Source organism: Leuresthes tenuis, unplaced genomic scaffold, assembly GCF_036924035.1.
Source record: "Leuresthes tenuis unplaced genomic scaffold, fLeuTen1.0.hap1 SCAF_1, whole genome shotgun sequence".
Lineage (NCBI taxonomy): Eukaryota > Metazoa > Chordata > Actinopteri > Atheriniformes > Atherinopsidae > Leuresthes > Leuresthes tenuis.
The window spans coordinates 37,277,227-37,300,143 of NW_027325355.1; the positions used below are offsets into that span (position 1 = coordinate 37,277,227).

Here is a 22,917-nt window from a genome sequence, read left to right on the forward strand (position 1 = left end):
TGGCAGAACCAGAACCAGGAAGGGTGGCCATCCGCCTCGACCAGCTGGGGTTTGAGAAGACAGAAAAGAGGGAAAAGAGGGGGGAAAAACACCATAACACCATTCAAAGGATACCTGTTGGAACAGGGAAACACAAGTTAATAACCACAATAATGCACATGTACATAATATCATTTGAGAAATTAAACAGGGGGAAAAAGAGAGCAAAGTGAGGAAAGGTGTGACAGATGAGGTCCCCCAGCAGTCTAAGCCTATAGCAGCTTAACTATGGGATGTTTCAGGATTACCTGAGCCATCCCTAACTATAAGCTTTATCAAAAAGGAAAGTTTTAAGTCTAATCTTAAAAGTGGAAAGGGTGTCTGCTCCCCGGACATTTACTGGCAGCTTATTCCACAGAGAGGGGCCTGATAACTGAAGGCTCTACCTCCCATTCTACTTTTAGAAACTCTGGGAACAACAAGTAAACCTGCAGTTTGGGAGCGAAGTGCTCTGTTAGGGAAATATCTTACAATGAGATCTTTAAGATATGATGGAGCTCGGTCATTAAGAGCTTTATATGTGAGGAGAAGAATCTTAAATTCTATTCTGAATTTAACAGGGAGCCAATGAAGAGAAGCTAAAACTGGAGAAACATGATCTCTCCTGTTAGTTCTCATCAGAACTCTGGCTGCAGGGTTTTGGATCAGCTGGAGGCTTTTCAGAGAATATGTGGGACAGCCCAATAATAAGGAATTACAGTAGTCCAATCCTGAAGTAACAAATGCATGAACTAGTTTCTCTGCATCACCCTGAGACAGGATGTTCCTTGATTTTCAATTCACTCAGTGTTTCTTCTATAATCATCCATATTCAAAGCATTTCTCCTGTTGTCTTAAGGTTCATGTCTTTGGTCATGTCATTTTAATTAATGGTTCATATATATATATATATATAAAATCAACCGATTTTTGAGTACGTGTTCTTTACGTATGTGTGAATCCAACAAAACTCACGAATTCACGAATAGCGGCTATATAAGACTGGAATTTATTAATTATTAATTAATAATTAATAATTGATTATTAATTTAACATACCAGAATCGTCTTTTTCCTTCGATTGAAGTTGGTGCCCTAAAACAAGGTAAAATAAGGCTTATTCAGATAGTAAGAACTTTCAGATAAATCCTTATATCTTATCACATCACGCTACATGTGTCCGCTATATACATACATATATATTTGGTGCCTCGTGTGCCGGCTACACCGTCATTTTAGCCTGATGTTCACCTCCAAAAAAATCTACGCGTCGAGACCAATCTACGCGGACCACAAGGGCTGTGATTGGTCCGCTCAGAACATAATTTCCGGCAGTTGATTTTTCAGGTCTTAACGGCTGTACACGGTGAAGAAGTCGGCCCGTTGACATTTGAAAGTATCGAGTGCATTTTCTTTCCTCAGTGGGTGAACCAGTGTTGTAAATGTACCCGTTCCCAGCCTCGAAATGATGGAGAAGCATAAACTACGCTTTACTCCCTGCAAAAGGGACGAAACGACAAAAAAAAACAACTCAGGGACAACGAGTGGAGCGGAGGGGTCGTCACACGTTATACAGAAATACATAAGAATCACTAAAGATGATTCTATAATGCAATACAGAATAGTGCTGAGCTGCTATGGGCATACGTCTCTCCTTATAAGATGATCTGTGTGGTTTGCTGAATGTTCTGTTGCAGACAAGAAAGCTCTCCCGTCTCTGTCAGACATTGAAAACATTCTCTCAAGAGCTAAAAACATAATAAAGGACGATACACACCCTGGTCATCATCTGTTTGAACCGCTACCCTCCAGCAGGCGTTATAGGTCCATCAAATTCAGAACCTCCAGACTCACTAACAGCTTTTATCCACACGCTATATAAACCCTGCTACCTGCTTGTAAATACTTGTATTTGTATTTATTGTGTATTGCTGTATTTATTTATTCATATTGTTCATATGGACCCAGTGGAGTTGCACTTTTGAATTTCTTTGTCCTGTACTGTACAATAACAATAAAGGCCAGGGTAGGAGATGTTCTCTGAAGAGCTGGGTCTTAGATAGACAGGACACTGCTAGACGACAACCTTTTGACTCCACAAGAAACAATAATCAAGCAGAGGTCTCTGCATGACTGACGTGGGTGTTTGTCAGTCAAAGTGATGTGAATAAACTTGCTTTTACAGCTGTGAGTGGTGCATCCAGCATGTGAGCTGGCTGATATGCTGTTTACATGGCATGAAAGTCTGCCCACTCCAGCCAGTGCACATTCTAAGTCATGCAGACCCATGATGAAGGTTACTATGATGTTGCCTTCTGGGTACTGCTCACCATCCTGCTAGCAACGATCCCCAGGTAGTAGACAATTAATGTCAGAGAGGAGAAAGCCATGCATCCAACACAAGTAAGTGTTTGGAAAGAAAATGTGAGAAAGAGAATAAGATTTATCATGAGTCAGAGGCCAGGGTCTGGCAGTTGCAGAAGATTGAACAGTCAAATGGTTTGGACCCATACTTCTAACAAAGCGTGGACCAGTGATCCTGATGTTCCCATCGTGCCAGTGGCCATTTAGCAGAGTAGTTCAGTGGGTACAGAGCTCTTAATTCACACAGACAGTTTATAGGTAGATGTGAGCAGGAGTTACAGATGTGTGTGCTAACACAGTCATTCCCACAAATGTAGACCATTAACAGATAAACAGCAACAGACAAATTACAGACAATGGCAATCAGAGATGATACTTTGTTTTTCCTCCACACACGAAAGCAGTGAAAAAGCAGTTTACTTTTTAATACCAATCCATGGGTGAAACCTGCTGCCTAGTAGCCTCAGCCTCGCAAAGCAATCAGAACAGGCGGTCACTCCCCTCTCTGAAACACTTGTTGGTTAACTCTCGGTGAGCGGTCCTCTCACTAAAGGCTAGAGCTTTAAAGCGGTCTCAGCTTAGTGCAATTAACCAACACGTGAACGGCTGTGCACAACATAAAGTAAGGGGTGGCGCCTGAAGCGTCAGTGGAAGCGTCAGCCATTCTCGTGTGAAGACATTCTTGGGTAAAGACTAGCGTGTCTACCTGTGTGTGTCCACCGGGCAAGGCCACTGAGCAAGGCAAACCTGTCCTACTTGCCTCATCCATGTCGCTCTGGCCTCACCACCTGCTTTAAAATGTGCCTCAAACCCATTCCTGTTGTCTCCGGCTCGCACAGAAGGTTTCACACAACCAAACGCCACGCAACCTTAACAACCTCCGCTCTCTAAAGCCCACTTCACTCTGTGACACACCCTTGTTTGTGGGGTTGTGGAATTGCCAATCAGCAGTAAACAAAGCAGATTTCATTATGGCTTATGCCAACCACCTGTCTCTTGACATCCTGGCTCTCACTGAAACCTGGATTAAGCCTGAAAACACAGGTACCCCGGCTGCACTTTCAACCAACCACTCATTTTCCCACACCTCTCGTACATCTGGGAGAGGTGGTGGAACAGGCTCATTTCCAACAAATGGAAATACACCCAACTGCTACCTGAAGCTAAATACAATACCTTTGAATACCACGCCATCTTGGTAACTGCACCGGTCAAAACCTATATGATTGTCGTATATCGCCCACCAGGACAACTCGGTGACTTTCTAAATGAACTCGACACCTTTCTCTTTTCTATCTAGTGTGACTGTCTCATAATGGTCCTTGGTGACATGAACATCCACCTTGACAGTCCTAACTCTTCTGATTTTCTGACACTAATGCACTCGTTTGAGCTACAACTGCTCAGCAGTCCTCCGACCCATAAAGCTGGCAAAGTGCTCGATCTCGTTTTCTCAAGAAACTGTGCCACAGAGGCCCTATCTGTCACACCTCTGCATTTCTCTGACCACTATTTCATTCAGTTCAGAGTGAGTCTACCGAGAAGACCATCTACTTCTACCCCTATGGTTTCCTTCCGCCGCAATCTCCGCAACCTGTCGCCCACCCGCTTCTCCTCCGTTGTTGCCTCCGCTCTTCCAGCCTCCCGCATATTCTCCTCCCTTCAGGTTAATGATGCCACGGAGTCCCTTTGCTCTACTCTGAGCTTATCTCTGGATAGTCTGTGTCCTCTATCCACCAAACCCACCCGATCCTCCCAGTCTCACCCCTGGCTTAATGATACTCTCCGAGCGTCACGCACCAATCTCAGAGCTGCCGAAAGGAAATGGCACAAGTCAGAAGATCCGGCAGATCTAGCTAAATTCCAGGCGCTACTGTCATCATTCACATCCAGTGTTACTGATGCAAAAAAGTCCTTCTACATCAACAAGATTCATAGTACTACTGACACCCGGAAACTTTTTTCCACCTTCAAAACTCTACTTAATCCTCCTCCACCTGCTACCAATCTAACAGCAGACACCTTTGCCTCATTTTTACTGACAAAGTGGCAGCTATAAGCAAACAGTTTACTGAACCTGGTACCACAAAATCTGCATGCAGAAGTCCGACTGCAACATTTTCCTCATTTACCCCTCTCACTCAGAGCAGGGTGTCTAAACTTCTCACATGTAGCCGTCCTACTACATGCCTGCTGGACCCCGTCCCTACTAATCTTCTCCAATCCATTGCTCCTACTGTAACTGCAGCAGTCACGCATGTGATTAATGCTTCACTGACATCGGGCACATTTCCCACCACATTCAAGCAAGCCCAGGTTACACCGCTGCTCAAGAAACCTTCCCTCCCTCCAACTCATGTGGAGAATTATCGGCCAGTCTCTCTCCTCCCGTTTCTGTCTAAAATCATTGAAAGGGCGGTCTTTAAGCAGGTCAACGATTACCTCTCTCATAACAACCTCCTTGACCCAAACCAATCTGGGTTTAAAAGTGGACACTCCACCGAAACAGCTCTGTTAGCTGTGACAGAAGCCTTAAAAGAAGCCAGAGCGACAGCTAAGTCTTCTGTACTTATCCTGCTCGACTTATCAGCTGCATTTGACACTGTCAACCACAGTATCCTTTTGTCTATACTCTCTAGCATGGGCATCACAGGGAGAGCACACTCCTGGTTTGAATCATACCTCACTGGTCGGTCTTTCAAAGTATCCTGGCTTGGTCACACTTCTGCAGTGCACCACCTCGCCACAGGGGTCCCCCAAGGTTCAGTACTAGGACCTCTTCTCTTTGCCATATAATCCAACTCACTGGGACAGATCATCCGATCACATGGCTTCTCATACCAATGTTATGCTGATGATACCCAGCTCTATCTGTCATTCCCACCTGACAACCACACGGTCTCAGCACGAATCTCAGACTGTCTCTCTGACATATCAACATGGATGAAAGGCCATCACCTCCAACTTAACCTCCCAAAAACTGAACTGCTGGTCTTCCCAGCCAAACCAACCATACACCACAGCATCTGCATCCAAACTGAATCCCTACCTAAGCTTCATCAAAGGTTGCTAGAAACTTGGGTGTCATGAATGATGACCAGCTGCCCTTCAAAGAACACGTTACCTCGGTTGCTTGTTCATGCCGCTTTGCATTGCTAAACATAAGAAAGATCAGACCATACCTAACCCAACATGCTGTCCAGCTCCTGGTGCAGGCCATGGTCATCTCCCGCCTTGACTACTGCAATGCTCTCCTAACTGGTCTCCCAGCCAGTACTATGAAACCTCTGCAGATGGTCCAGAACATGGCGGTGCGTCTGGTCTTCGATCAGCCTAAAAGAGCACATGTCACCCCTCTGTTCATTGAGCTCCTCTGGCTGCCCTTAACCGCCCGCATTAAATTCAAGTCCCTGATGTTAGCTACAAAGAGCTTAATGGAACGGCTCCCATCTACTTGAATGCTCTTGCAAAGGCTTCTGTCCCAACTGGGTCCCTCCGTTGGTCCCAGGATTGTCGTCTAGCAGCTCCTACACCACGCCTAAGACAATCCAAACTCTGTTCATGTGTCGTCCCACGATGGTGGAATGACCTACCGAGCGCTACCAGAACAGGGGCGTCCCTGTCTATCTTCAAGAAGCTCCTGAAAACCCAGCTCTTCAGAGAGCATCTCCTATCCCAGCACTTACCTTGTACTTCCCTCCCCCCTCTATCTCTGCTCTTTATCTTTCTGCTCTTCCTTCTATGCCTGCACCCTATCTCTACTCTGTCCCCTCTGACAGAGTCGGACTCCTGGGTTCCTTCTATGGAGTTTATTTTTTATGTAGTTTATTGTGAGCATTTTATATAGCTTGTCATATCTTCATTTGTAAATCGCTTTGGATAAATGCGTCTGCTAAATACATAAACATAAACATAATACAACATCTTACCATGATTGTGTATCTGAATGAAAGCCAGCCATCTAGTTGCTTTTCCATAATCTAATTCAGAGTCATGCCAGGGCTAGAGAAGGGTACACCCTGCCAGTTCATCACAGGGCCTAAATAAAATGTGACAGAATCTCGATGAATCAGCTACCAGACTTCTACAAAAAGATGAAGAATGGACGGAATAAAAGACGTTTCCTCCATGGTGCTTTTCACAGAATACGCTGCAGTGTGACATCACACCCCCATTCCCTATTGAACCTTATCAACCAGGTTTGAAGTGTAGAATTAAGCCATCCACCTGCTTTTTCCAATTGTTAGGGTGTCACAGAAGGAGTTTAGCTCTCCCATATACCTAGAAACACAGGTATAAGACCAAATTATGTGTCTACAATGGATTATATGTTAGAAAAACATAACATCTGAAACACAAATCAGGGCAAATCCAAATGCACTGTTTGGCTATTCCATACAGCTTTGGAGCCTGATGAAAGAACCACAGCAGAGAATTGGGTTCCATGGACATCCCAAACAATGGAGGGAACAGAAGTGGAAGGGTCCACTCAGCCCATGACAGGTGAAATTTACACTGATGTTTGTTAATAAAGAATGTATGTGTTGTATGTCTGGGTAATTAGTATTTAACCGCTGGTGTAACAGTATAACACACGTTTAAAGATGCAGCATTTTTCCAATCAGAACACTGAAGTCTGCTCAGCAGCCCGCAGAGAGCGTCGCAAAGCAGCGGCCTGGACAGTCACTGAACCAATCAGAACACAAATGAGATATTAAGTGACTGTCCAGTGTGTTCACAGCTGGATCTGTAGTGGTCGGTTGCTGCCCAACTGCTGTAACATTTAACAGGGTTCTGATCATTTCTGCTGAAGTCAAAAGGCAGCTGCTTCTGCATATCTGAGAACATTATGTGTGTAAGGTTTGCGAGAAGGTCTGATGTCATACTTTTGTATGTAAGCTAATTTTGAATAATGTCCCTGGTGGCTCCCCATACCTGCATGCAAACTATTTATTCGTTTCAACTTATACTGTGACTTATTGTGAAGCTTCTCTTCCTCTCTGGGAACAAGCTGGTTGCTGCACTTTCAAGGAGTGTGTTTTTTATTGATGTCGACTCACCCTGGAACTGATGAATTGATTGTTTTCTCACAACATTTGTTTTCTAGATGCTGAAAAGGGTGTTTCAGGTAAAGAAAGAAGCCTTCAACAGTTTTGGATTTGTATGTTTTATGTGCATTAGCGCACTGAGTCATTTTCTGTTCATTTCTCTCTCTGTGAAGTAGTGACAGAGCCAGAGCCAATGGAGAAGGCAACATCATCACCAGATGAAGGTGAGTCTTTACCTACAAAGTAAAGGCACTGGTGTAGAAATCCATTATGATGATCACAGATGAGATGTTAACATCCTGTCTTCCTCCCCCAGACCTCCCTCTAGACAGTCCAGAGGTGACCTCCAGTTCTTTCCTGCTGGAGACCTTCCCGTGGATTCGGATTGGACTCATCGGCGGAGTGTTGCTGGTCACATCAGTGGTTGTGTGTGTTCTTGGAGCTCTAAGGCAGATTTAAACGACACAGCAGTACAAATGGGTCAGCACCCATGGGTTTCAGCACACGAGCAGATGTTTCTTTATTTCTAAAGGAGGAGTTACTGCAGGTGTGTTCATAGCTCACAGCGTCTCTTTGTCTCATACGTTTCATCCACTCTCTGTAAAACATCTGCTTAGTTAATTAAACATTTTGTGTTCTGCACAATTTTGCAGAAGCTACAAAGAGTTAATTTCGATGTACATTAGCATTTTGTTCCAGTAGTTTCATGTCTATGTAACTGAGGTCACCTGTAAGCTGTGTGATCCTCCTGTGTGCCAAGCACAGCCAGTTAAACATTTCAGAATGGCATTAATGTCCACATATATACTGTATGTGCATATATACATTCATTTCTGTACATACATGTACATCCAGCAGCTTACCTTGGTGTAACTGTGAGAAATGACTGACATGGACAAAGGTCACTTTGCTGCTAAGATCCAAACATTAAAATTATTATTAAACCAAAATCTGTAAAAGAGATAAGATTTTAGCCATAAGTGTCTCATCGCATGTTGTAAAAACCATAATTTAGTGGAATCCTTTGGGATTTCATCACCATAAAAAGCCTCTGCAACAGTTCAGGAGAACAATGTGCACAAACACTCATTTATTGTGTGTTTTACTGCAATGTAGAGAGAACAATCCAGCATTTCTGTTCACACTTAATGAGGTAATACCTAATTTTCATGATATAAATGAACATTTCTGGATAACTGTAATAAGAACATCAATCCTAATGTTGGAAACAAACTGAGAAATTTTGTTATTTGTTGAAAATGTTCCATCCACAGCAACATTTAAGTTTCTGTTCTACACATATTCAGGAATATCAGTCGTTTCATGTGGGTTAGATAGACACAATAGTTGATGCAATATTTACCTCCATTGCCAATTCAAACCAATTGGAATTCAATTCATTGTAATCATAATCCAAGCAAATCTAATGAATTAAACTCAAAATAATCCAGTTCATTCATACAGAGCTAATTCAAAATTAATATCCTAGCTATGGAAACCAACAGATTGCACCGAAACTTGTCTTCAGTCCAATCTCCCGTCCTGAGCCTGAGGGACTGTGGAAAGGAACGACTCCCTTTTAACAGGAAGAAACCTCTGGCAGAACCAGAACCAGGAAGAAACCTCTGGCAGAACCAGGAAGAAACCTCTGGCAGAACCAGAACCAGGAAGAAACCTCTGGCAGAACCAGAACCAGGAAGAAACCTCTGGCAGAACCAGAACCAGGAAGGGTGGCCATCCGCCTCGACCAGCTGGGGTTTGAGAAGACAGAAAAGAGGGAAAAGAGGGGGGAAAAACACCATAACACCATTCAAAGGATACCTGTTGGAACAGGGAAACACAAGTTAATAACCACAATAATGTCACATTATATCATTTGAGAAATTAAACAGGGGAGAATAAATAGAGAAAAGTGAGAAAAAAGGTGTGACATAAGAGGCCCCCCAGCAGTCTGGCTGACTCAGTTCCTTCTGCACCACAGCCAGCATCATCCCCTCCACTCTGGAAGTCTTCCTGGACTCCTTAAAGGGGAACTCTGGTATTTTTAAATGCAGACCTTATTTCTGGCATGAAATATGTTCATCTACTCACCGAGAGCAGTTTGGTGAAAGTCGGCGTCCTTCGGAAGCTATTTAGATAACTTGCGATCGTGTATATCCATTTAACGGGAAAGAGCAGGGCATAGAAAATACAGCCTCTAAATATCTAAATAAGGCATTATCTGTCTTTATTTCACCAATACTTTAAGAAGAATGAATTAACGAATACGTACTATAGCTCTGTTAGCTCATAGCTGCTGTTATGTGGCTACTTGCAGCTATAGGAGAGCTAACGGAGGGAATTATACACAGGCACTCTACTGGGACCACTTCATCCACACGCCCCCCTGCAGCACAGTTTATTTACTCCTTTCTCTGTGACAGTCAGCTAACTTCACACGGAGTTTGCTACTGCTAGTTTTGTGCAACATGGCAGGATATTTATCAGATTTTGACAACGTGAACGATGACTTTGAGTACGATGGACGTTCTTACCGGAGTGAATGAGCTCTGCTGCAGCCATGCATGTCAACGAAGTGGTCCCAGTAGAGCTGTGTGTAGAATTCCCTCTGTTAGCTTTTGACCTCAGGCCATCCTTTAAAAGCCTGACCACGATGTGTGTGCAGATGCCCTCACACCCTGCCAGCACCCTGATCCCACAGCTGACTCACCCTGAGGAGACCGTCCTGGCGCTTGTTGGACTTTCTTGGGAGCCCTGAAGCCTTTTTCACAACAACTGAACCTCTCTCCTTGAAGGTCTTGATGATCTATAAATGGTTGATGCAGCAGCAGTCTTACTAACAGCATTCTTCTCACCTGTGAAACCCTTTTTTATGCAAAGCAACGATGGCTGCAGCTACAGAGGTTAACAGAGGAAGAACAATGATTTCAAGCATCACCTTCCTTTTAGAGCACCCAGTCTGCTATTCTAATTCAGTCAGCATGGCAGAGTGACCTCCAGCCTCGTCCTGGCCAACACTCACACCTTTGTTAACCACTGAGATGATGTCAGCAGGTCCTTTTGTGAGAGGGCTGAAATGCAGTGGAAATGGGTTATTCAGGATGAAGTTAATTTCATGACAAAGAGGGACTTCATCTGATCACTCTTCATAACATTCTGGAGCATATGCAGACTGACATCATAAAGACTGAAGCAGCTAACTTTGGGAAAATATGATTTGTGTCATTCTCAAAACTTTTGGCTACGACTGGATATTCGCACCATGAAGAAAGGCTGAAGTGTAAGAAAAGCTTATTTTCTCTGTGATCTCTCCAACGAACATTCTGTTTATGTGTCTGTATGCAATAGTCTATTCATCTTCAATAAAATAGAAAATGTAAAACAATATATGAAATAATTAGTCTAAAATAATGCTAAAATAAACCATCAGTTCTGTTTAAAGGGTTGAAGGGCTTCTCTACTCTTGTAGTGTTAACATCTGTCCAGCAGAGGGAGCCAAACTCATGTCTTCTCTGTCATAACGCTATGCAGAACACAAGTGAAGATTCAAAGTGAAACAATGCACTTGGTCCTTCCCCACAGAGGCGATAACGTGGAGCTGGAGCTGTGATAGCTGCACTGCTTTTTCTCTAAATGTTCTCACATCTGTAACTACCAGCCTGCTGGTGGGGAGGACTGACCAACGTCTCACCATCATGACCCAGTTCATTGTTCTACTGGTAAAAATTAACTTTTGAAGAAAAGCTATTGCAAACATTACATTTACTCAACATTAAGATTTTCATATAATCAAAAGCTAAAGCAGCAGATCCAACAAAGTTGAAGCCGTGAAATAGATCAGATATTTGAACATTTTGACATCCCATGCTGTTAAATTCATCTCATTCTTAGGTTGACTTAACTGCTGTAAGCCCAATAAGACTTATGCATGCTATTTTCTTGAGCCATTCAATAAGTTCCCTGTTATTTAAATCTTCCTCCAGACTGACTTTGGGCCTCATCAGAATCCTTTCAGCCTGTCCTCTCCCTTCTGTCATCAGTGTCTCACCCAGCATGAGTCCTCTGACCAAACTTTTTCTAACTTGATAAATTCATCAATTATGTTTCTGCCTTCCGATTGATCTGTCCTTACTGAACATGTAATTTCTCTCAGAGTCATTTCCAAATATGCTCCTGCCATTGGTCCTTTTATATGAGTTGGTTCTACTGGGCCAGGCAGTTCAAGTAAGGCTCAGTGATTTATTTTGGTTATAGTTAATGTGCAGAGAGAAGATCAACTGTCACATGGTGAAGCGTGGCGCCGGAGGCATCACGGGTGGTGCAGGATATTTACCTCCATGTCCAATTCGAACCGACCAGCTGGGGGCTGAGAATGATGTCATATGTACATAATGTCATATGAGAAATCAAACAGGGAGAAAAAAAGGGCAAAGTCAGGAAAGGTGTGACACATGAGGCCCCCCAGCAGTTTGGTCCTATAGCAGCAGAACTATGGGATGTTTCAGGGACACCCTGGAAAGGTTGCCAGTCCATCACAGGGTCACACAGAGACAAATGAGACAAACAACCACACACACTCACTCCTAAGGACAATTTGAGAGAACCCATGCATGCAAAGAACATGCAAACTCCACACAGAAGGGCCCCAGCCTAGAGTTGAACCTGGAGCCCTCTGCTGTGAGGCAACAGTGCTAACCACCACACCACGGAGCAGCCGTCACATTATAACAAGTATATTATCAATGTCAATGTCATTAAAAACAGTCAAACACGTCAACATGGACTTAGAACCTTTATTGTTATAATAGCTGTTTGCTTACATTTTTAATGACACCGTGTCCTTTATTGTTTTATTCAAATGCTATGTTGGAAGTTGGCCAGCAGATGTCGCCATATTTAATTGTATCAAATACACTGAACCCACTGAACACAGACTAAACTGAGAACGCAGAACAGAGACTAACCCGAGAACGCAGAACACAGACTAAACCGAGAACGCAGAACAGAGACTAACCCGAGAACGCAGAACAGAGACTAACCCGAGAACGCAGAACAGAGACTAACCTGAGAACGCAGAACAGAGACTAAACCGAGAACGCAGAACAGAGACTAAACCGAGAACGCAGAACAGAGACTAACCCGAGAACGCAGAACAGAGACTAACCTGAGAACGCAGAACAGAGACTAAACCGAGAACGCAGAACAGAGACTAAACCGAGAACGCAGAACAGAGACTAACCCGAGAACGCAGAACAGAGACTAACCCGAGAACGCAGAACAGAGACTAAACCGAGAACGCAGAACAGAGACTAACCTGAGAACGCAGAACAGAGACTAAACCGAGAACGCAGAACAGAGACTAAACCGAGAACGCAGAAAAGAGACTAAACCGAGAACGCAGAGCACAGACTAAACCGAGAACGCAGAACACAGACTAAACCGAGAACGCAGAACAGAGACTAAACCGAGAACGCAGAACAGAGACTAACCCGAGAACGCAGAACAGAGACTAACCCGAGAACGCAGAACACAGACTAAACCGAGAACGCAGAACACAGACTAAACCGAGAACGCAGAACAGAGACTAAACCGAGAACGCAGAACACAGACTAACCCGAAAACGCAGAACACAGACTAAACCGACAACGCAGAACAGAGACTAAACCGAAAACGTAGAACAGAGACTAAACCGAGAACGCAGAACAGAGACTAAACCGAGAACGCAGAACAGAGACTAAACCGAGAACGCAGAAAAGAGACTAACAAGAGAACGCAGAGCACAGACTAAACCGAGAACGCAGAACACAGACTAAACCGAGAACGCAGAGCACAGACTAAACCGAGAACGCAGAACACAGACTAAACCGAGAACGCAGAACAGAGACTAAACCGAGAACGCAGAACAGAGACTAACCCGAGAACGCAGAACAGAGACTAAACCGAGAACGCAAAACACAGACTAACAAGAGAACGCAGAACACAGACTAAACCGAGAACGCAGAACACAGACTAAACCGAGAACGCAGAACACAGACTAACCCGAGAACGCAAAACACAGACTAACCCGAGAACGCAGAACACAGACTAACCCGAGAACGCAGAACACAGACTAAACCGAGAACGCAGAACAGAGACTAAACCGAAAACGCAGAACAGAGACTAAACCGAGAACGCAGAACACAGACTAAACCGAGAACGCAGAACAGAGACTAACCCGAGAACGCAGAACAGAGACTAAACCGAGAACGCAGAACAGAGACTAAACCGAGAACGCAGAACAGAGACTAACCCGAGAACGCAGAACACAGACTAAACCGAGAACGCAGAACAGAGACTAACCCGAGAACGCAGAACACAGACTAAACCGAGAACACAGAACACAGACTAAACCGAGAACGCAGAACAGAGACTAACCCGAGAACGCAGAACAGAGACTAACCCGAGAAGGCAGAACACAGACTAACCGAGAGCGCATAACAGAGACTAACCCGAGAACGCAGAACAGAGACTAACCCGAGAAGGCAGAACACAGACTAACCGAGAGCGCATAACAGAGACTAACCCGAGAACGCAGAACAGAGACTAACCCGAAAACGCAGAACAGAGACTAAACCGAGAACGCAGAACAGAGACTAAACCGAGAACGCAGAACACAGACTAACAAGAGAACGCAGAACACAGACTAAACCGAGAACGCACAACAGAGACTAACCCGAGAACGCAGAACAGAGACTAACCCGAGAACGCAGAACACAGACTAAACCGAGAACGCAGAACAGAGACTAAACCGAGAACGCAGAACACAGACTAACCCGAGAACGCAGAACAGAGACTAAACCGAGAACGCAGAACAGAGACTAAACCGAAAACGCAGAACAGAGATTAAACCAAGAACGCAGAACAGAGACTAACCCGAGAACGCAGAACAGAGACTAAACCGAGAACGCAGAACAGAGACTAAACCGAGAACGCAGAACAGAGACTAAACCAAGAACGCAGAACAGAGACTAAACCGAGAACGCAGAAAAGAGACTAACAAGAGAACGCAGAGCACAGACTAAAGCGAGAACGCAGAACACAGACTAAACCGAGAACGCAGAACACAGACTAAACCGAGAACGCAGAACAGAGACTAAACCGAGAACGCAGAACAGAGACTAAACCGAGAACGCAGAACAGAGACTAAACCGAGAACGCAGAACAGAGACTAACCCGAGAACGCAGAACAGAGAATAAACCGAGAACGCAGAACAGAGACTAACCCGAGAACGCAGAACAGAGACTAACCCGAGAACGCAGAACACAGACTAAACCGAGAACGCAGAACAGAGACTAACCCGAGAACGCAGAACACAGACTAAACCGAGAACACAGAACACAGACTAAACCGAGAACGCAGAACAGAGACTAACCCGAGAACGCAGAACAGAGACTAACCCGAGAAGGCAGAACACAGACTAACCGAGAGCGCATAACAGAGACTAACCCGAGAACGCAGAACAGAGACTAACCCGAAAACGCAGAACAGAGACTAAACCAAGAACGCAGAACAGAGACTAAACCGAGAACGCAGAACACAGACTAACAAGAGAACGCAGAACACAGACTAAACCGAGAACGCACAACAGAGACTAAACCGAAAACGCAGAACAGAGATTAAACCGAGAACGCAGAACAGAGACTAAACCGAGAACGCAGAACACAGACTAACCCGAGAACGCAGAACAGAGACTAACCCGAGAACGCAGAACACAGACTAAACCGAGAACGCAGAACAGAGACTAAACCGAGAACGCAGAACACAGACTAACCCGAGAACACAGAACAGAGACTAAACCGAGAACGCAGAACAGAGACTAAACCGAAAACGCAGAACAGAGATTAAACCAAGAACGCAGAACAGAGACTAACCCGAGAACGCAGAACAGAGACTAAACCGAGAACGCAGAACAGAGACTAAACCGAGAACGCAGAACAGAGACTAAACCGAGAACGCAGAACAGAGACTAAACCGAGAACGCAGAAAAGAGACTAACAAGAGAACGCAGAGCACAGACTAAACCGAGAACGCAGAACACAGACTAAACCGAGAACGCAGAACACAGACTAAACCGAGAACTCAGAACACAGACTAAACCGAGAACGCAGAACAGAGACTAAACCGAGAACGCAGAACAGAGACTAAACCGAGAACGCAGAACAGAGACTAACCCGAGAACGCAGAACAGAGACTAAACCGAGAACGCAAAACACAGACTAACAAGAGAACGCAGAACACAGACTAAACCGAAAACGCAGAACAGAGATTAAACCAAGAACGCAGAACAGAGAGTAACCCGAGAACGCAGAACAGAGACTAAACCGAGAACGCAGAACAGAGACTAAACCGAGAACGCAGAAAAGAGACTAACAAGAGAACGCAGAGCACAGACTAAAGCGAGAACGCAGAACACAGACTAAACCGAGAACGCAGAACACAGACTAAACCGAGAACGCAGAACAGAGACTAAACCGAGAACGCAGAACAGAGACTAAACCGAGAACGCAGAACAGAGACTAAACCGAGAACGCAGAACAGAGACTAACCCGAGAACGCAGAACAGAGACTAAACCGAGAACGCAGAACAGAGACTAACCCGAGAACGCAGAACAGAGACTAACCCGAGAACGCAGAACACAGACTAAACCGAGAACGCAGAACAGAGACTAACCCGAGAACGCAGAACACAGACTAAACCGAGAACACAGAACACAGACTAAACCGAGAACGCAGAACAGAGACTAACCCGAGAACGCAGAACAGAGACTAACCCGAGAAGGCAGAACACAGACTAACCGAGAGCGCATAACAGAGACTAACCCGAGAACGCAGAACAGAGACTAACCCGAAAACGCAGAACAGAGACTAAACCAAGAATGCAGAACAGAGACTAAACCGAGAACGCAGAACACAGACTAACAAGAGAACGCAGAACACAGACTAAACCGAGAACGCACAACAGAGACTAAACCGAAAACGCAGAACAGAGATTAAACCGAGAACGCAGAACAGAGACTAAACCGAGAACGCAGAACACAGACTAACCCGAGAACGCAGAACAGAGACTAACCCGAGAACGCAGAACACAGACTAAACCGAGAACGCAGAACAGAGACTAAACCGAGAACGCAGAACACAGACTAACCCGAGAACACAGAACAGAGACTAAACCGAGAACGCAGAACAGAGACTAAACCGAAAACGCAGAACAGAGATTAAACCAAGAACGCAGAACAGAGACTAACCCGAGAACGCAGAACAGAGACTAAACCGAGAACGCAGAACAGAGACTAAACCGAGAACGCAGAACAGAGACTAAACCGAGAACGCAGAAAAGAGACTAACAAGAGAACGCAGAGCACAGACTAAACCGAGAACGCAGAACACAGACTAAACCGAGAACGCAGAACAGAGACTAAACCGAGAACTCAGAACAGAGACTAAACCGAGAACGCAGAACAGAGACTAAACCGAGAACGCAGAACAGAGACTAAACCGAGAACGCAGAACAGAGACTAACCCGAGAACGCAGAACAGAGACTAAACCGAGAACGCAAAACACAGACTAACAAGAGAACGCAGAACACAGACTAAACCGAGAACGCAGAACACAGACTAAACCGAGAACGCAGAACACAGACTAACCCGAGAACGCAAAACACAGACTAACCCGAGAACGCAGAACACAGACTAACCCGAGAACGCAGAACACAGACTAAACCGAGAACGCAGAACAGAGACTAAACCGAAAACGCAGAACAGAGACTAAACCGAGAACGCAGAACACAGACTAAACCGAGAACGCAGAACAGAGACTAAACCGAGAACGCAGAACAGAGACTAACCCGAGAACGCAGAACAGAGACTAAACCGAGAACGCAGAACAGAGACTAAACCGAGAACGCAGAACAGAGACTAACCCGAGAACGCAGAACACAGACTAAACCGAGAACGCAGAACAGAGACTAACCCGAGAACGCAGAACACAGACTAAACCGAGAACGCAGAACACAGACTAAACCGAGAACGCAGAACAGAGACTAACCCGAGAACGCAGAACAGAGACTAACCCGAGAAGGCAGAACACAGACGAAACGAGAGCGCATAACAGAGACTAACCCGAGAACGCAGAACAGAGACTAACCCGAGAACGCAGAACAGAGACTAAACCGAGAACGCAGATCAGAGACTAAACCGAGAACGCAGAACAGAGACTAACCCTAGAACGCAGAACACAGACTAACCCGAGAACGCAGAACAGAGACTAACCCGAGAACGCAGAACAGAGACTAACCCGAGAACGCAGAACAGAGACTAACCCGAGAACGCAGAACAGAGACTAAACCGAGAACGCAGAGCACAGACTAACCCGAGAACGCAGAACACAGACTAAACCGAGAACGCAGAACACAGACTAAACCGAGAACGCAGAACAGAGACTAACCCGAGAACGCAGAACAGAGACTAACCCGAGAACGCAGAACAGAGATTAAACCGAGAACGCAGAACAGAGACTAAACCGAGAACGCAGAACAGAGACTAAACCGAGAACGCAGAACAGAGACTAACCCGAGAACGCAGAACACAGACTAAACCGAGAACGCAGAACAGAGACTAACCCGAGAACGCAGAACACAGACTAAACCGAGAACGCAGAACAGAGACTAACCCGAGAACGCAGAACAGAGACTAACCCGAGAAGGCAGAACACAGACTAACCGAGAGCGCATAACAGAGACTAACCCGAGAACGCAGAACAGAGACTAAACCCGAGAACGCAGAACAGAGACTAAACCGAGAACGCAGAACAGAGACTAAACCGAGAACGCAGAACAGAGACTAAACCAAGGATGCAGAACAGAAACTAACCTGTTAACTTAGAACACAGACTAAACCGAGAACGCAGAACAGAGACTAAACCGAGAACGCGGAACACAGACTAAACCGAGAACGCAGAACAGAGACTAACCCGACAACGCAGAACAGAGACTAAACCGAGAACGCAGAACAGAAACTAAACCGAGAACGCAGAACACAGACTAACAAGAGAACGCAGAACACAGACTAACCCGAGAACGCAGAACAGAGACTAAACCGAGAACGCACAACAGAGACTAAACCGAGAACGCAGATCAGAGACTAACCCGAGAACGCAGAACAGAGACTAAACCGAGAACGCAGAACAGAGACTAACCCGAGAACGCAGAACACAGACTAAACCGAGAACGCAGAACAGAGACTAACCCGAGAACGCAGAACACAGACTAAACCGAGAACACAGAACACAGACTAAACCGAGAACGCAGAACAGAGACTAACCCGAGAAGGCAGAACAGAGACTAACCCGAGAAGGCAGAACACAGACTAACCGAGAGCGCATAACAGAGACTAACCCGAGAACGCAGAACAGAGACTAACCCGAAAACGCAGAACAGAGACTAAACCGAGAACGCAGAACAGAGACTAAACCGAGAACGCAGAACACAGACTAACAAGAGAACGCAGAACACAGACTAAACCGAGAACGCACAACAGAGACTAAACCGAAAACGCAGAACAGAGTTTAAACCGAGAACGCAGAACAGAGACTAAACCGAGAACGCAGAACACAGACTAACCCGAGAACGCAGAACAGAGACTAACCCGAGAACGCAGAACACAGACTAAACCGAGAACGCAGAACAGAGACTAAACCGAGAACGCAGAACACAGACTAACCCGAGAACACAGAACAGAGACTAAACCGAGAACGCAGAACAGAGACTAAACCGAAAACGCAGAACAGAGATTAAACCAAGAACGCAGAACAGAGACTAACCCGAGAACGCAGAACAGAGACTAAACCGAGAACGCAGAACAGAGACTAAACCGAGAACGCAGAACAGAGACTAAACCGAGAACGCAGAACAGAGACTAAACCGAGAACGCAGAAAAGAGACTAACAAGAGAACGCAGAGCACAGACTAAACCGAGAACGCAGAACACAGACTAAACCGAGAACGCAGAACACAGACTAAACCGAGAACGCAGAACAGAGACTAAACCGAGAACGCAGAACAGAGACTAAACCGAGAACGCAGAACAGAGACTAAACCGAGAACGCAGAACAGAGACTAACCCGAGAACGCAGAACAGAGACTAAACCGAGAACGCAGAACAGAGACTAACCCGAGAACGCAGAACAGAGACTAACCCGAGAACGCAGAACACAGACTAAACCGAGAACGCAGAACAGAGACTAACCCGAGAACGCAGAACACAGACTAAACCGAGAACACAGAACACAGACTAAACCGAGAACGCAGAACAGAGACTAACCCGAGAAGGCAGAACACAGACTAACCGAGAGCGCATAACAGAGACTAACCCGAGAACGCAGAACAGAGACTAACCCGAAAACGCAGAACAGAGACTAAACCGAGAACGCAGAACAGAGACTAAACCGAGAACGCAGAACACAGACTAACAAGAGAACGCAGAACACAGACTAAACCGAGAACGCACAACAGAGACTAAACCGAAAACGCAGAACAGAGATTAAACCGAGAACGCAGAACAGAGACTAAACCGAGAACGCAGAACACAGACTAACCCGAGAACGCAGAACAGAGACTAACCCGAGAACGCAGAACACAGACTAAACCGAGAACGCAGAACAGAGACTAAACCGAGAACGCAGAACACAGACTAACCCGAGAACACAGAACAGAGACTAAACCGAGAACGCAGAACAGAGACTAAACCGAAAACGCAGAACAGAGATTAAACCAAGAACGCAGAACAGAGACTAACCCGAGAACGCAGAACAGAGACTAAACCGAGAACGCAGAACAGAGACTAAACCGAGAACGCAGAACAGAGACTAAACCGAGAACGCAGAACAGAGACTAAACCGAGAACGCAGAAAAGAGACTAACAAGAGAACGCAGAGCACAGACTAAACCGAGAACGCAGAACACAGACTAAACCGAGAACGCAGAACAGAGACTAAACCGAGAACGCAGAACAGAGACTAACCCGAGAACGCAGAACACAGACTAAACCGAGAACGCAGAACAGAGACTAACCCGAGAACGCAGAACACAGACTAAACCGAGAACACAGACTAAACCGAGAACGCAGAACAGAGACTAACCCGAGAACGCAGAACAGAGACTAACCCGAGAAGGCAGAACACAGACTAACCGAGAGCGCATAACAGAGACTAACCCGAGAACGCAGAACAGAGACTAACCCGAAAACGCAGAACAGAGACTAAACCGAGAACGCAGAACAGAGACTAAACCGAGAACGCAGAACACAGACTAACAAGAGAACGCAGAACACAGACTAAACCGAGAACGCACAACAGAGACTAAACCGAAAACGCAGAACAGAGATTAAACCGAGAACGCAGAACAGAGACTAAACCGAGAACACAGAACACAGACTAACCCGAGAACGCAGAACAGAGACTAACCCGAGAACGCAGAACACAGACTAAACCGAGAACGCAGAACAGAGACTAAACCGAGAACGCAGAACACAGACTAACCCGAGAACACAGAACAGAGACTAAACCGAGAACGCAGAAAAGAGACTAAACCGAAAACGCAGAACAGAGATTAAACCAAGAACGCAGAACAGAGACTAACCCGAGAACGCAGAACAGAGACTAAACCGAGAACGCAGAACAGAGACTAAACCGAGAACGCAGAACAGAGACTAAACCGAGAACGCAGAACAGAGACTAAACCGAGAACGCAGAAAAGAGACTAACAAGAGAACGCAGAGCACAGACTAAACCGAGAACGCAGAACACAGACTAAACCGAGAACGCAGAACACAGACTAAACCGAGAACGCAGAACAGAGACTAAACCGAGAACGCAGAACAGAGACTAAACCGAGAACGCAGAACAGAGACTAAACCGAGAACGCAGAACAGAGACTAACCCGAGAACGCAGAACAGAGACTAAACCGAGAACGCAAAACACAGACTAACAAGAGAACGCAGAACACAGACTAAACCGAGAACGCAGAACACAGACTAAACCGAGAACGCAGAACACAGACTAACCCGAGAACGCAAAACACAGACTAACCCGAGAACGCAGAACACAGACTAACCCGAGAACGCAGAACACAGACTAAACCGAGAACGCAGAACAGAGACTAAACCTAAAACGCAGAACAGAGACTAAACCGAGAACGCAGAACACAGACTAAACCGAGAACGCAGAACAGAGACTAAACCGAGAACGCAGAACAGAGACTAACCCGAGAACGCAGAACAGAGACTAAACCGAGAACGCAGAACAGAGACTAAACCGAGAACGCAGAACAGAGACTAACCCGAGAACGCAGAACACAGACTAAACCGAGAACGCAGAACAGAGACTAAACCGAGAACGCAGAACAGAGACTAACCCGAGAACGCAGAACAGAGACTAAACCGAGAACGCAGAACAGAGACTAAACCGTGAACGCAGAACACAGACTAAACCGAGAACGCAGATCAGAGACTAAACCGAGAACGCAGAACAGAGACTAACCCGAGAACGCAGAACAGAGACTAACCCGAGAACGCAGAACAGAGACTAAACCGAGAACGCAGAACACAGACTAACCCGAGAACGCAGAACAGAGACTAACCCGAGAACGCAGAACAGAGACTAAACCGAGAACGCAGAACAGAGACTAAACCGTGAACGCAGAACACAGACTAAACCGAGAACGCAGATCAGAGACTAAACCGAGAACGCAGAACAGAGACTAACCCGAGAACGCAGAACAGAGACTAACCCGAGAACGCAGAACAGAGACTAAACCGAGAACGCAGAACACAGACTAACCCGAGAACGCAGAACAGAGACTAAACCGAGAACGCAGAACACAGACTAAACCGAGAACGCAGAACAGAGACTAACAAGAGAACGCAGAACACAGACTAACCCGAGAACGCAGAACACAGACTAAACCGAGAACGCAGAACAGAGACTAAACTGAGAAACCAAGAAAAGAACCCAAAGGACAAAGAACACTGTTGTTTATCTATTTTGTCTCTGTGTGGCCTGTGATGGACTGGTGACCTTTTCAGATGTACCCTCCCTCTCACCTGATGGCAAATATGATGGGCTCCAACCCCTGAGACTCTGAATTGGATGAGGAGGGTACAGAAAACCTTGCTATAGGAGAAAAACAACGGCCGTTCAGATAAGCTATATGTAGTGGTTCGCAGGTCCTGACCTGTGAGAGTTAAATTCACTGGCTGCTGTATGTATCTGTGAGTTCCCCCTCTGCTCTGACTTTTGGGATGAGTCAGATTGGGGCAGAAATTTAAAGCTCTGTCTGAGAAGTGCTACATGAGCTTCTCTCTTTCCACATTTGTCCCACTCTCCTCCCCCTAGTCTCTGACCCTCCTCCTCTCCTCCGGTCTCCTTTTCTAACAGCAACCTTCTCTCACACT

At 45.7% G+C, this 22,917-nt stretch overlaps 1 protein-coding gene across 1 annotated transcript in view; it reads left to right on the forward strand.

Moving 5' to 3' along the window:
• LOC140291326 (uncharacterized) overlaps positions 1 to 7,570 on the forward strand; it is a 32,162-nt gene extending 24,592 nt beyond the window's left edge. The window contains exons 8-9 of the mRNA XM_072379407.1: positions 6,783 to 6,884; positions 7,563 to 7,570. Of these exons, the coding sequence (XP_072235508.1) occupies positions 6,783 to 6,884; positions 7,563 to 7,570 (110 nt within the window). The remainder of the gene's footprint in view (positions 1 to 6,782; positions 6,885 to 7,562) is intronic.
• Positions 7,571 to 22,917: the final 15,347 nt, after the last annotated feature.